Source organism: Geospiza fortis, unplaced genomic scaffold (assembly GCF_000277835.1).
Source record: "Geospiza fortis unplaced genomic scaffold, GeoFor_1.0 scaffold361, whole genome shotgun sequence".
NCBI lineage: Eukaryota > Metazoa > Chordata > Aves > Passeriformes > Thraupidae > Geospiza > Geospiza fortis.
Window position 1 is genome coordinate 4,426,432 of NW_005054356.1, and position 13,064 is coordinate 4,439,495.

Genomic DNA, 13,064 nt, shown 5'->3' on the forward strand with positions numbered 1-13,064 from the left:
AACAGCTGTTTGTAAAATACCTCACTTGTGTAAACAAACTGTTAAGGTACAAACCTGGCACCCACACTTCTGAATAGCTTCCAAACAGTGAACAAACACAAGAATGAACTGATTAAACAAATCAGTCTCTCCATACAGAAGCAATCTTACCCAAGCTAGTCTGATGATTGGGGTTCACATAAAGGTCTTTGCTCCATTCTACCATACATTTTAAAATAGAAACCAAACATTCAAGTCCTTTTTTCCTCAGGCTTAGTTCCTAAAACATGAAGAAGAAGAATAAAATAAAAAAAGAAAAATCAAACAAACAAACCATGCTGAACAGTCTCTACAATAGTCTCCCTCTAAGGACTGGAAAAGTATAATCTTAAAAATAAAATGCTTATGGTGGAGATATAGCATAAAGTCTGTGTAAAGCAAACCCCACAGACAGTACCACTGGTGTATGAGCTTCAGAAAGAAAGAAATTTAACTGAGGAAGAGGAAGGCTCATTTGGCTCTCTCTCCCTTGGCAGTCAAACTAAAGAGACCAGAAGCAGCCTGGTCTCACAGTGCAAACAGGCAGCAAAATCACCAAGTAATTAATGGCACTGCTTCAGCATCCAATTGCAAATTATTAAACTAATAAAAAGTAAGTAACATCAGTAGGTTACGGAAAACATGAACCTCTGGAAGTATTTGTAACAATGCAAAGATAACACTGTTTATGAAACAATAGTACCTTATCTTCAAAGCTCTTTTCCTTACCTGTAAAGGTGTCATTCCCAACTCATGCCCACTTCGTCCCTGTGCAATTTTGGATAAATCATTTACAAGACGTTCAAATATATTAGCAGCATTTAAATCACAATCATAGTTAACATATATATCCACTACACACTGGGCATCTGAAAAGAAAAGGAAATGGAAGTATTAGGATTCTGGTCAATAGAATTTTTAAAAGGAATCAGCCAGCTGGAGCAGGCACTGCAGATGAATCCAGACATTTAACCCAAGCACTCTAGGATCAAATTCAAATTTTCATACTTAAACACGATACGTGACATTTCTTTGCAAAATAATGTTCATCTGCTGCCAGAAGAAGTGATTCTTTTACACAGTGGAAATACCTGCACAAATTCTAGTTAAAGTCTGAATCACCATCCATTTGTGTTCAAAGGAACTTGAAGAAGTCTCTAGAATATTCAGGAAGATCTCTTTGAAGAATACCTGCAAAATAAATAAGATTAAGGACTTGATAATCTGAAACTTGTTAGAACCACATCAAAAGTACAGATTAATTTCTGTTCAGTAATTTCTCTTCAAGAGTAATATTTCATGCATATTAGAATTTGGATACAGTAGTAATATATTAGTTTTGTAAGCAAACCAAACTAAGACATTAAAATGGAAGTTCTAGCTGTCTTTTTAACTTGAGAACAGTATTTTGAGAACTAGAGCATATGCAACTTATAGAATAAAAGTCTCTCACCTCAATCTGCATTTTTAAATGGGTCTTAAAATTTGAAAGCAGTGTGAGGAAGATGGCAAGAGAGAGCTCAAACACATCAGGAACAGAAGAGACTCCATTTTTAGATAATGCTACACAAAGATATTGCTTGATTGCATTGATGAACATTTCATGTGTCCTGAAAACCAGACCAGCATTCTGCAGCACTGAGAGAAGCAGCTGGAGAGACACAACCTTGGAACGCAATTCATGTGATCTAGAAAAAATTCAACATTAAATGTATTTCTATATTTTCTTAGTATATACTTACATTCAACATTAGCACTGTAGCACATTTCTTCTACATAAGGAAGAAATGACTGCTATTTTGATTCATTTAAATGCAGGAGGCAAGAGGGTGGAAATCAGCCAAGTGAATTTTGAACTTCTACCATCCAAATTTGAAATTTTTTCAGTAATATTAACATCTTAGACTAGCCTAATAAATGCAGCTCAGTTCTTCTTAAGCACTTCCCCACTCTCCCACCAAAAGCTTCACAAATACTATAGTCAAGGCCACTCCAACTGGTAAGATTAATAAGCCTATTATACAAAAACCAAAAATCTCAAGTACTGAATTTTTAATAATTTAAAGTATTTAAATCCTAGATTCATCAAGCTAACTAAACCAAGGGCCTGACAAGTGGATTTTGAACACCTGCTTAACACCTGCTTAACTATACAGCAGCAACTTAACTGTCTCTAAAAGCTACCAGGAGAGGACACAATAATAAATCCTGTCACATTACTTGGGATCAGGTGGTCCTTCCCCCAGCGGTTTCATGGAGAGCTTGCACAATGACCTGAACACAAGGAAGGCATCCTTTTGTAGAACATGGGAAAATCTGGCAGCAGCTTGATATCCAGATACATCTGTTTCCTTGAAAATAAGAAACACAACACAGACCCTCAGTGAGACAAAGAGCAATTACGAGATTTCACAGCTCCTCTGAGAATCAGCTACAGTTTAAACTAAACCTAAACAGGATTACAAGGGATCTGGATCTTTTCACACATGTTGACTGACCCTTTGTCTCTGTCTCCACTCTGTATTATAATACAACTAATATATTAAATTTTAGGACAGGTATTTTCAATATATGCTTAAATTGCAGCTGCTGCTTCCTTTTTGAATCTGAGTAGGACACATACATTAGAGTTTCTGTCCCTTTCTTCTGCCAAATCTCACTCTATTAGTTGTCACAATAAAAACATTTCTTGTTTCGTAGATGTATATTGGCATCCAGTGCAATTATTTACCAGATTATCAGTGGAGGAAACAGACTGCCCATCATCTGGAATCCCATTTGTTTGTACATTTTCATTGCTAGAGCCACAAAGAAGAGTATCCGCAGTCTCTAACACAGGCAGAGCCTTGACAGGTTCTGTTACCTGCTTTTCTTCAGCCACTAAAGGGGAAAATGGAAAGATGATTAAAATCATGCAAGAGTTTTCTATCCCATGACTTTGTGAAGCTTTACTACCGAGTGGCAGAGAAGTAGCACTGGCAAACTAGAAAGTTTCTCAGCTATCAGCAAAAGAATATTGTGATACAATCAAAACCTGTTCTTGCTGCCTTAGTGGGTGTTCTTGTTAAGATACTTAGTAACAAAAATTACTTCCATGCTTCTATAATCAATACATATGGAACTATTTTACTTTAGAAGACTTTACTACCTTTCACAGCTGAATCCACCACATCTTCCAAGATGCCTTGAACCATTTCCTTTCCTCCATCAATCGTTTCCTCTAATGAAACACAGAGAGAATTTTTAATTTAGTATTTTTCTTTAGGAAGAAGACTAAAAGGAAAAACATGACAAAGGCAGAAGCATAAAAAATTATCAGTTTCCTTCAGCAGCTCTCATTGAAAATAATTGCGAGAAGTCATTAAAAAATACTCATTGATGTTCTTTATGCTGTTTGAATCAAAGCACTGATATTTTTAATGCAGTTGTTTTGTCATTTTTATTTATCAACTGTTACAAACATTTCTAATTAAGATGCAGTATGTGCTGATGATATGGTCTTCATAATATGCACCATTTTTACCACAGGACTTCAATTACCTGAGAGCGGCTCTGTCACATCCCACATACCATGACAATTCTCTTCCTTTCCTTTCCCTTTGTCAACCTGTTCAAGTCAAATTCCATTACAATCCTCTAAAGTACACATGGTTTAACTGGAATTCTAGGGAGAACAGGAACCTTCCTGCAGCAGTTATAGTGCAGACACAAGCTGAGGATGGCAGCATGCTCTGGAAGTCTACAAAGGAAAGCCAAGGGAGCCAAGGGAGCCAGTCACCCCACCACTGCTCCTCGAAGGGGCCTCAAAGAGCACTTCCCAACAAGCTGGCTGGGAGTGAAAGCAACAGACCCCATGTTGCACTCACCGGCCGCCAGCAGGGTGGGGGCCTGCTGCAGTTCCCCGCGGCCGGGCTCTCCAGGGCCGGGCTCTCCAGGGCCGGGCTCCCCGTTGGCCAGCACGGTGCCAGCGGTGCCAGCTCTGCCTCCCCAGAAGCAGTGCTGCCGCTGCCCCGGCCGTGGGGACCGCGGCCCTGCCACCGCGGGGGACTGCGGCTTCTGCGTTCGCTCTGCTTCTCTGGACTCCTGCAACTTGGAAAACACACATGGAAAGGTTCATCTAAGCACAGAATACACTGAGGGAAATCCTGTCTATGATGACCGATGTTCCTTTGTGAACTCAAGTCTTAGCAGGAAACAGTGAAACTACAATCACTTGGCCAATAAGATTAAAAAGACACACTTCAAGTTTATTTGAAAAGCATCATTTGTTTATCCAATGCCATTTGGCAGAAGCTATGGTGCGAAACCTTGTTATCAGCAGAGCATGTCACCTTTTATTTCCAACTCAGTCAGTATGCCTCACTGCACAATTTGACAGGTTTTCTAACGTGACAAATCTACAGATATGCAACTACTATGACAGATTCATTAAAAACAATAATAGTAAAAAAGTTTTCAGTCATTTTCAAGCCTAAACATTTGAGATGAGACAAAGTAATAGCTACTTACAGCTTGATTTTCCATCCGTGTAAAAATTACATTTAACATCTGTGTAAGGGTAGCTTTGGCAGTTGTCTGGTTAATAAGATTTTTACTGGCTAGATAGATGTTGTAGCAGGTTCTAACAGTTTGAAGAATTGTTCCTTCATGGATTTCTATATATGGAGATGTTACTGCAGTGAGAAGAGCCTAGAAAAGTCCATAACACAGCAAAAATGAAACCTAAGCAAGTAGGCAGCAATGCTCCTCATGCATGTCTTCCAGAATAATCACTGGGTTTGCTACGAAACACAGATATCTTTTTTTTTAGGCTTCACAAGCAACAACATTTCAAATCAAAGAAAGTTCAAAAGGACTTCCACATCTCTGCTCTCTCCTGAGCTGCTCTTAGAGGGTCTTATCAAAACTAAATTTCCACCAAGGGAGATACTCCACCTCCAAAAAAATTTACTAAATTCCATAGCTTCATTTCCACACAAGAGCCAAGAGGCCTACACTAACGTCAAGTTGGATTACTAGAAGGTTCACAAACTTACAACCTCAGCTACAGTAGCCCAAGAAGATTTCAGAACCAGAATACACACTACTGACGGACATTACTACGCCTTGTTGAGAAAATACACTGGCAAAATGGCCAGGGGAGCAGACAGGCTTCAACAGCATTCCATGGCACTGCATCCCAGTTCCAGGGCCTGCTATCGGGCTGAAAGCAATTCCCTGGCCTGATGGAGGTAGGCATAGCGAGCCTCTAAGAGGAGCACCAACTTGTCTGAGAGATGGTTTATCTCAGAAAGAACATTTTTAAAATATTCCTTTACATTCTGCTTTCCCAACAGGAAGTACATTTTCCTCACCAATTCTGCCCTGGTGACAGCCTCCCTGAAAGCAGTGACACATAGGACAATGTAAGAAATGGAGCAAATGAGCCCTCAGTAATATTTTGTCTTTTTTTTTTTTAGTTACAAAATGAAAGAGAGAGAAAGCAAATGAATGCTGCACCAAAATGATTTGAATAAAATACCTTAATTATCTGCAGTTGCACTCCTTCATCTGTTTGAGGACCCTGAAAGCAATTGCAAATGGTTTCCACTATTCGGTCAATCAGTCGTTTTCCGGGAGCTCCGCTGTCCGGAGCATTGCCAGTGATGTGCCCATAAGCAATGAGTTTCTAGACAGAAAGAATGCAGCTTAGATGACCATATATTGCTAAGAAAAACACAGTTTAGCACAGCATAAAAAGGTGTGTTTAGATAGCATACCTCACTTAACCAGTTTTAATGTAAAAATTTAACACTATCTACAGTCTGGCAAGCAAATACTTTGACTGCTCATATATGTGGGCAAAACAGATTTTAGTGTGACAGAAAAGCTTTTTCAACTTGGGCCATTTCTTCATACCATAACCAGAGAAAAAAATTTTAACACCAGAGTGTGACTTCCTCTGTCACATCAGCGCCACAAGAAACCTCTTGGTAACACTTCTTGTGGAGCACAACAGATGAAGCACCTTTATGCCTGGTGTAAAGATCCCCAAGCCCCAGCAAAGGGGCTACAGCAGGGCAGCCACACTCCTCCCTGTGCCCAGCCGAGTGTGACCCCAGGCAGGGCCTGTCTGGTGCAACCCTCAGGGACAGGGACCTGCCTGCTGTCACCCTGGGGGACAGGGCCTGCCTGCTGTCACCCCGGGGCAGGGCCGCTCCTCGCTGCAGTAGCCGTGTGCCAGATCTGGTCACTGCAGCTTTCTCCATCTCACTCTGACGAAGCTTACCCACAACACTTACCTGTAAACAATCCAGGGAAGTACTGACGATGCGTGGAGACTTTGACTGGCAGGCCAGCTCAAATGGAAGGAAATATTTATCTGCTTCAATGAAATTTGCTTTTGGTGGAGCAGCAGTGCCTTCTCTAGGTTAGATACAAAGAGTTATTAATTTTTCTGAGCATGTATATCACAGTAAACTACACTTTCTCCTTTTTCTGAATTTAAAGCTAAATAATGCACAGCAGCATACAAATGTACTGCAGCTTTTTTGCATATACTTTCTTAAACAATGATCAATTTTCTTTAAAAATCACACAAAACCCATTTTACATTTATTTATGTTCTATCTGATCTTTTTCATATCTTTTTCAGCTTAACTCTTCCTTCACTATAATCCAACACTGTCCCACTATCTGAAATACTGGAAAACTCCTACACAACTCATATATCTACCCATGTTATTCAAAATGGATTAAACAGTGCCCATAAGCAGAACACTAAGCAAACAGAAACACATCTGGAGACCCATTTGCTCTTTTTCAATTATAGCACAGTGCTGGAAAACTTTTTTAAAACTTTTATTGCAGCAATACTTAAATTGGTCTTCTTGATCTAGGTAATAAAGAGCACATGCTATCAAACAGAGGGTATGTACTGCTCCCCATAACTTCCTATCAGGCTATTGAGTCCAGTAAAAGGAACGAAAAAAACAGCACCTTTTAGAAATTTCACAATATTTTCCTGGTGAAATTCATAGGCAGTTATGGCTTGAGTACCCACAGCCACAAACATTGTGTAAGTGAAACACACAGGCGAGGCCACATGCTCTTGGCAGAAAGGTGGGTCTGGGTATTCACAAACTCACTGCTATAATGCATACACACTCTTACACTTCCCCAAAATTATTCCATTTGCTCTTTTCACACCCTTCTGTTTAGAGTAATTAATAATTTACCGTTGCTTTTCCAGCTCACTTTTTATTTCATCTGGAAGAGAGAAAAAAAATGCAAGCCTTAGTTATCATTATCAATAACATGGTAATAAAGCTAAGATGTTTAAATCCAGTTTCACACTTCAGTATTTGCTAGTCCATTCCTGTAACACCTCGGCTTCAGAGATCACAGTTTCACCAGTTATTGAAAGGTGCAAGCACTGAGGCCTGGGAGCTGCAGGATCAGTAGGAACTTTGCAGCTCTGTGACAGCCCAAAGCCAGCACCACCATCCCCTGATGCTTTAGGCTTCAACTGGAGAAGAGACAACAGAATGGAGGCTGTTGGTAAGAAATGACCAAGGTTTTCTGTGCCTAACAGACAACATAAATCTTGCACAGCATCACTTCTTAAATCACTGTGTTTTTAATTCCAGGATCCAGCTGGCCTACCAATCAAGTGACTAGTAAGAAATTCAGTTCAGCATAATTTCAATTCAGGCCTTTTGATTTAATTACCTTCCCCACCTTTAGCATCATACAATCCAAAGAGCTACTGAGAACATATGTGACCCACCAATGTATTGTGCCCCTGTTTTGATGTGCCTTGCTCTTAGCATGGCACATTCCCATAGCATGCAGCAACTGCTGCTTAAAACACTGAGTCTTCTGGGTAGCTTTACACCTTTGAAACGCTTAGTCCTGCCTCCAAGTCTTGGCAGAGAAAGGCATATTTTAGCTATAGCTACAATCCCAAGTACAGCAGGATTCCAGGGTCAGCAAAAGCATAATTAATGCTGTATTTCAGACACCCTGTACAACTAAGGTGTACAGAGCTTTTCCTTAATGAAGAAACTTTTCTAATGCAAAAATTTCCACTAAGTTTCTCTTTCTTTCAAGGAGATCATTTCCCCCCACCCACTGATTGCTTTGCAAAGTAAAAAAGATGTTGAATTGAAAGATTCATAAAGATTATAGCCTTAAGGAGACATGATCATGCCCATCTTTACTGATACTTGTCATAGATCTTTCACTGGAAAAACAATGCAAGAATAATATCCCATATTAGAGCAACAACAGTTTAACTCTCAGAAGTACTCTATAAACAGCAACAAAAAAGATCTAACCAAGGCCTGACCAAGTTCCCCACAGTTTTATTATAATAAAAGCTTTTCTAAAGCTATGTGAAAACATCTTCACCACAACAGTATTTTGATAGATAATACTGGCAGAAAAGAATAAATGAAAGGACAAAAGGAAGCTGCAGGTATACTTCTGCTACTGATTGCACCAAAACAGTTTGAAAACCTCCACGTCTGAAGTACTCATTTAGTGGTCTGACCATCACAAGTGAGTGAAACAGAAATAGTTGCCTAATTGAAGTCTGCTGCCAAGAACAGCCAAGCTCTAACCAAACACAGCCAGCTTCCAGAAACTGCCCGCCACTGGTGCTGTTTTTTCTCCAGTCACAGGAGTAAGGGGCACAGCTCAGCTCCCTCCTGTAGCTACAGAACACAGTCCCAATATTGGTCAACATCTGGTCATGCCAGCACAATGCTGACCCTTCACTTGGTGCTTTAGGTACCAGAGCTCCCTGTCTCTCCCACGGTGCCTCCTTCAGTCAGAGACATCTTCAATCCCTGCGCTGCCCATCTAACAGAAACCCAGCAGCATTCCTACCAGGCAACATAACTGGAACAAGAATGGCCTTGCAGCAATTTCTTCCAGAGTTTCTGGCCATAAAAGCAGGATAAAGCTGACATTGCGTAGCTGCCTTTCTCTATGGATAGGTTCAGTTCACTTGTATTGAAAACTACACATTAAACCAGAGGACATTTGTTGTCTGCCTGCAGCTCAATGCCTGCTCTGTGGCCTTAGACTCAGGTTTGTGTCAGTGACAGCAAGCAAGCCCCTGGGCAAAAAATGGCTTGTGCTGGCACAAGGACATGGGCCATGGTCCGAGCAGCAGGCAGCAGGGCCAACACAAACACATGGAGGAGCAGCCAGAACTTCCCTCCCCCGGGACAGTAAAGCCAACCGCATTGCCCAAGCCCAGCCTGTCTTGGACTCAATGCAAAGCCCAACAGGTATGGATCACAAGAGGCTGTGCAGAGCCCTTCAGAAAAGGGCCAGGGCAAGCTGCAGTCTGCTCTCTGCCCAGCGCTCTCTGAACATGCTGGACAAGAGGCCAAACAAAGAAACACAACTTATTTTGGACATTTGTCATTTATACACAGAGACTTCCTAAACTAACAACCAGACTCCTAAGTGAAGGCAGGGCTGAAAAGATTTTAACTTGTTAACAAGCTAACTAAACAAATTCTGTTGTTCACAAAGCTTGAAGATCTGTATGTGGAGCTGCCTAGGCTATCAGAGAAGGCTGCAGAACCGGGGTGGCTGCACAGTATGTCATTAAAAACAGTCCCAGTAGGGCAGGAGTAATAGTTTATGCGAGTGACCCAGGTGCAGAATTATGAACGGCTGGGATACAGACTGTCAGTATTCCACTGCAAATTTTTCAGGATAATTTCAGGAGGTTTATTAAGAATCATGTGTATGTGGAGCTTCATGTAAACTATTTTATACAATAAAATAGTCTGTCAAAAACAAACTTTCTTTAAAACAGGGTTTTCTAAAGCAGAGCAGAACAGAACAGCTTCTTTGTTTAAAACCCTCAATTTCTCCCAATCTCTCCTGGGGCTTACTGGCACTACAACTGCAGGAGACAACCGTTACACCTACTGATGAAGCAAGAGACTGAATGAAGGAATCTATTCAAACTCTGCTTACTTAACATTAACACTGTGTATTTCAAAGGAGGGCATGGAAAGAAGCAAAAAACCACCACTGTGAAGTGGTTTTGTTCCTTTTCCTCCACACTTGTGTTTCTGTCCTGTTTGCACCTATGTTACTTCTGATTTCTACAAGGTCATGTGTATTTTGTAGTCCAAAATTGATCAGTATTAGCCCAGTGAAAGGATCGAATTACAGGGAAAAAAGGGTAAGAAGAATTTAAATTTAGAAAAATTAAAGCAGATTAAAATTAGAATTAAAGAATACCTATATTTCCTACACAAGAGAGACAACAACATTCCATAGTAATTTACCTAAATTCTCAGGAGCTACATGTACAAATTAATACAGAACTCATGTAAGAAAACAAGAGCATCATTCCCACAGTTAGAAACTTCTTTCTCTCTCACCAAACAACAAATGTAAAGCATAGGTAAGCAATAGAAACACTACTGCAGTAACACCATAGCAGAAGCCATAAAAACTGGTTCATTTCTATTAGGCACCTGTAGAATACACCCATTTCTCCCTATTTGGAAAAAAAAAATCATCTTCGATTCCCTCGTCCCAGGAGCAGATATCAGCTACACATGCTCCATGCCTGTGTTGCCTGGTTTATAAGGGGTACAATGCCACAAGGCTCCAATAAAAACACCGCTGCATAGAGAAGACTGCACAGCAAAAGGGATTTAGTAAGTAGAAATTGATTATCTGAAGTATTACTTGGAGAAAAGTGCAGCAGACAACAGCTGACACAATGACCACTTTCATAAAGTAACTACATTTCTTTCAAACAGAATTGTTTTTATTCAGTGCTAACTGGACTTTTTATTATTATTCACAACATTGAAGCTTCTTTCATTCCTGACAGTTTCTGCAGGTTACAAAGTTTGGCCTGAATTCTTCAGACTGCCAGTAACATTCTTCCCACACTTCCTCACATATTTACTATTGCACAGAGCTTGAAAATTAAGTTGACACTTTTGGAACTGTCATAGTCTTAGTTAATACAAAGTATATGCTTAATTAAAATTAAGTATATGGAAATAAAACTGATTTTTTCACTCGAGAAAAGAAAAAAAAAAGCTTAATCAAAATAGAATAAAGTTTGGGGGAAAAATCACATGTAAATAAAAGAAACCCCATTCCTGTTAGCAACCTAAAATAATCAAGTAATATTCACCATAGAGATCCTCCCATACAGTCATTCAGGCCCCTAACAGTTGGTCAACATAAGGTTATCTCTTTATGCTGACCTCTGCTTTAGTCCAGGAAAGCCCACAGACTCCTTCTCAAAGCAGGTTTATTCTGTCCACCCTGAGAAGCATTAGCTCCCCTCCCACAGGCTGCACCTTAGAACACGCAGGCACAGCCATAACCCAAGTGGCAGGTGCCAACACTCCTGCTGCACAACACTCCTCCCAAGATCACCGCCTGCAATGCCTCAGCAAGCACCGGCCTTCACCAGGCATCTTACAAGGAAGTTCCCTTTCTCAGCCTCTAGATACATTTATATAGCAGCAAAACAGGTTCTCAGCCCGGTAAATGGGTTCAGTGCATGTGGGGGCAGCTGAGGAAGAGATCAGGAAAAGGAACTCATTAGGAAAAGCAGTCTCTAACTGCTGGGGCATACGTGTTTACACCACAGGTAGCTCCTACAGATCTCTGGCAGTAAAGACTGCTGGAAGGAAGATAAAAATGACAGCATTTCTTTAAGCTCACTCTGCCTGGGTCAGAACTTGCACCTGCCCAGCCTCCTTACATACCCAACCTGTCTTTTCTTGTCTTGGATACACTAAATGTTCCCAATTCAAAGGAAAATATTGATGGGAAGCAACCAAAGCTGAAAGAGAAATGTCACTTTTGCAAATTAAGAAAGGGCCACGGAGAACTCCAGCTGCAGAGCTCTACTATTCTCCTCAGTTTATCTTTTCCCTCTCTGTGACACATCGTATGTTGTCAGAACTTTTACCACAGAGACCTTTACATAAGCTTGTACTTGCAGATTTCAAGACCAGCCCACCAACTTCACAAAAAGCGCTGCCAGCTCTGAAAACATCACAGGTATTACGTGTACTTGGCCACAATGCTAACAGCCCTTAGCCAGTCCGAAAGCGACCTGGAGATCAGAGGTCAGATTTAACATCCCGAGAAGCTCTGGGACTCCGTAAGTCGAGGGCCTTAAAAACTCTTTGTTTCCTAGTCCAAAAGCTGCAATTAATTTTCTCAAAACCGAAGTGGCAAGACCAAGTCCCTCCTGTTTCACACCAAGACCAGAACTTATTAAAACAGGTATTTGGGGGGTTTCCCCTTGTATTTGCACGTCCTGTACTGGACGGAGAACTCTCCCTCCGCTCCAAGGTCCCGAGAGGATCTCCCGCACCCTGCCCGGACGCGAGCTGGAGGGGACATGTGCCGGAGGGCTGGGCCCCTTCCACCCCCGCGCCCCGCGTGCCCTGTGCGGGCCGGGCCGGGCCGGGCCGGGCCGACTCACCCAGCGCCACCTGGCAGGCTCTCCGCAGCTGCCCGTGCGGGGGCCGCTTCGCCTCCTTCTCCGCCAGGATCTTCTCCAGGGCCCGCGACACGAACATGCTCTTAGTGCGGGCGTCCTGCTCGTGAGCCGGTGGCTGCATGACGAGGCCGGGAGCACGGGGCGAGGGGCGGAGCCGAGGGTGGGGCGAGGGGCTGAGATGAGGGCGGGGCAGACGGCGGGGCTAAGGGCTGGGCCGAGGCTGAGGGCGGAGCCTGGGGCTGAGGGCCGGGCCCGTCATGCTGGAGATAAGCTGTAAATTGCTGCCCGGGAGGCCGCCTTGGTGGAATGTTCGGCTTAATAACGCTTCTAACCTAAGCATCTTGCCATTCGCATTATCCCTGTTAATTCTCCCACAGTCCTGTAACGAGGCATGCAGAGAGAGCACGTCTGAAAGAGCCAAAGTCATATATTAATGAGGACTCACTAAGAATTAAATTTTCAGTCACAGAAATTAACCCTCCGTTAATAACCTTATACCTAATTGACTCTTCTCCCTTTACCCTTTGCCTAGGTAAAGCACATCGCAGCT

General features: G+C 41.9%; 1 protein-coding gene across 3 annotated transcripts in view; it reads right to left on the reverse strand.

Annotated features, from left to right (window-relative positions):
• Nucleotides 1-12,659, reverse strand: part of ARFGEF2 (ADP ribosylation factor guanine nucleotide exchange factor 2) — a 33,754-nt gene extending 21,095 nt beyond the window's left edge. For 2 of the 3 annotated variants that reach the window (XM_031059107.1, XM_005423694.2), the window contains exons 1-13: nucleotides 12,497-12,659; nucleotides 7,236-7,266; nucleotides 6,300-6,423; nucleotides 5,540-5,686; nucleotides 4,528-4,707; nucleotides 3,885-4,107; nucleotides 3,167-3,238; nucleotides 2,750-2,898; nucleotides 2,239-2,369; nucleotides 1,472-1,706; nucleotides 1,110-1,209; nucleotides 748-887; nucleotides 151-259 (exon numbers count right to left, since the gene is read on the reverse strand). In XM_031059107.1, the coding sequence (XP_030914967.1) occupies nucleotides 151-259; nucleotides 748-887; nucleotides 1,110-1,209; nucleotides 1,472-1,706; nucleotides 2,239-2,369; nucleotides 2,750-2,898; nucleotides 3,167-3,238; nucleotides 3,885-4,107; nucleotides 4,528-4,707; nucleotides 5,540-5,686; nucleotides 6,300-6,423; nucleotides 7,236-7,266; nucleotides 12,497-12,635 (1,780 nt within the window). In that variant the 5' untranslated portion in view covers nucleotides 12,636-12,659. The remainder of the gene's footprint in view (nucleotides 1-150; nucleotides 260-747; nucleotides 888-1,109; nucleotides 1,210-1,471; nucleotides 1,707-2,238; nucleotides 2,370-2,749; nucleotides 2,899-3,166; nucleotides 3,239-3,884; nucleotides 4,108-4,527; nucleotides 4,708-5,539; nucleotides 5,687-6,299; nucleotides 6,424-7,235; nucleotides 7,267-12,496) is intronic. The other variant, XM_031059106.1, reaches the window with a different exon arrangement.
• Nucleotides 12,660-13,064: the final 405 nt, after the last annotated feature.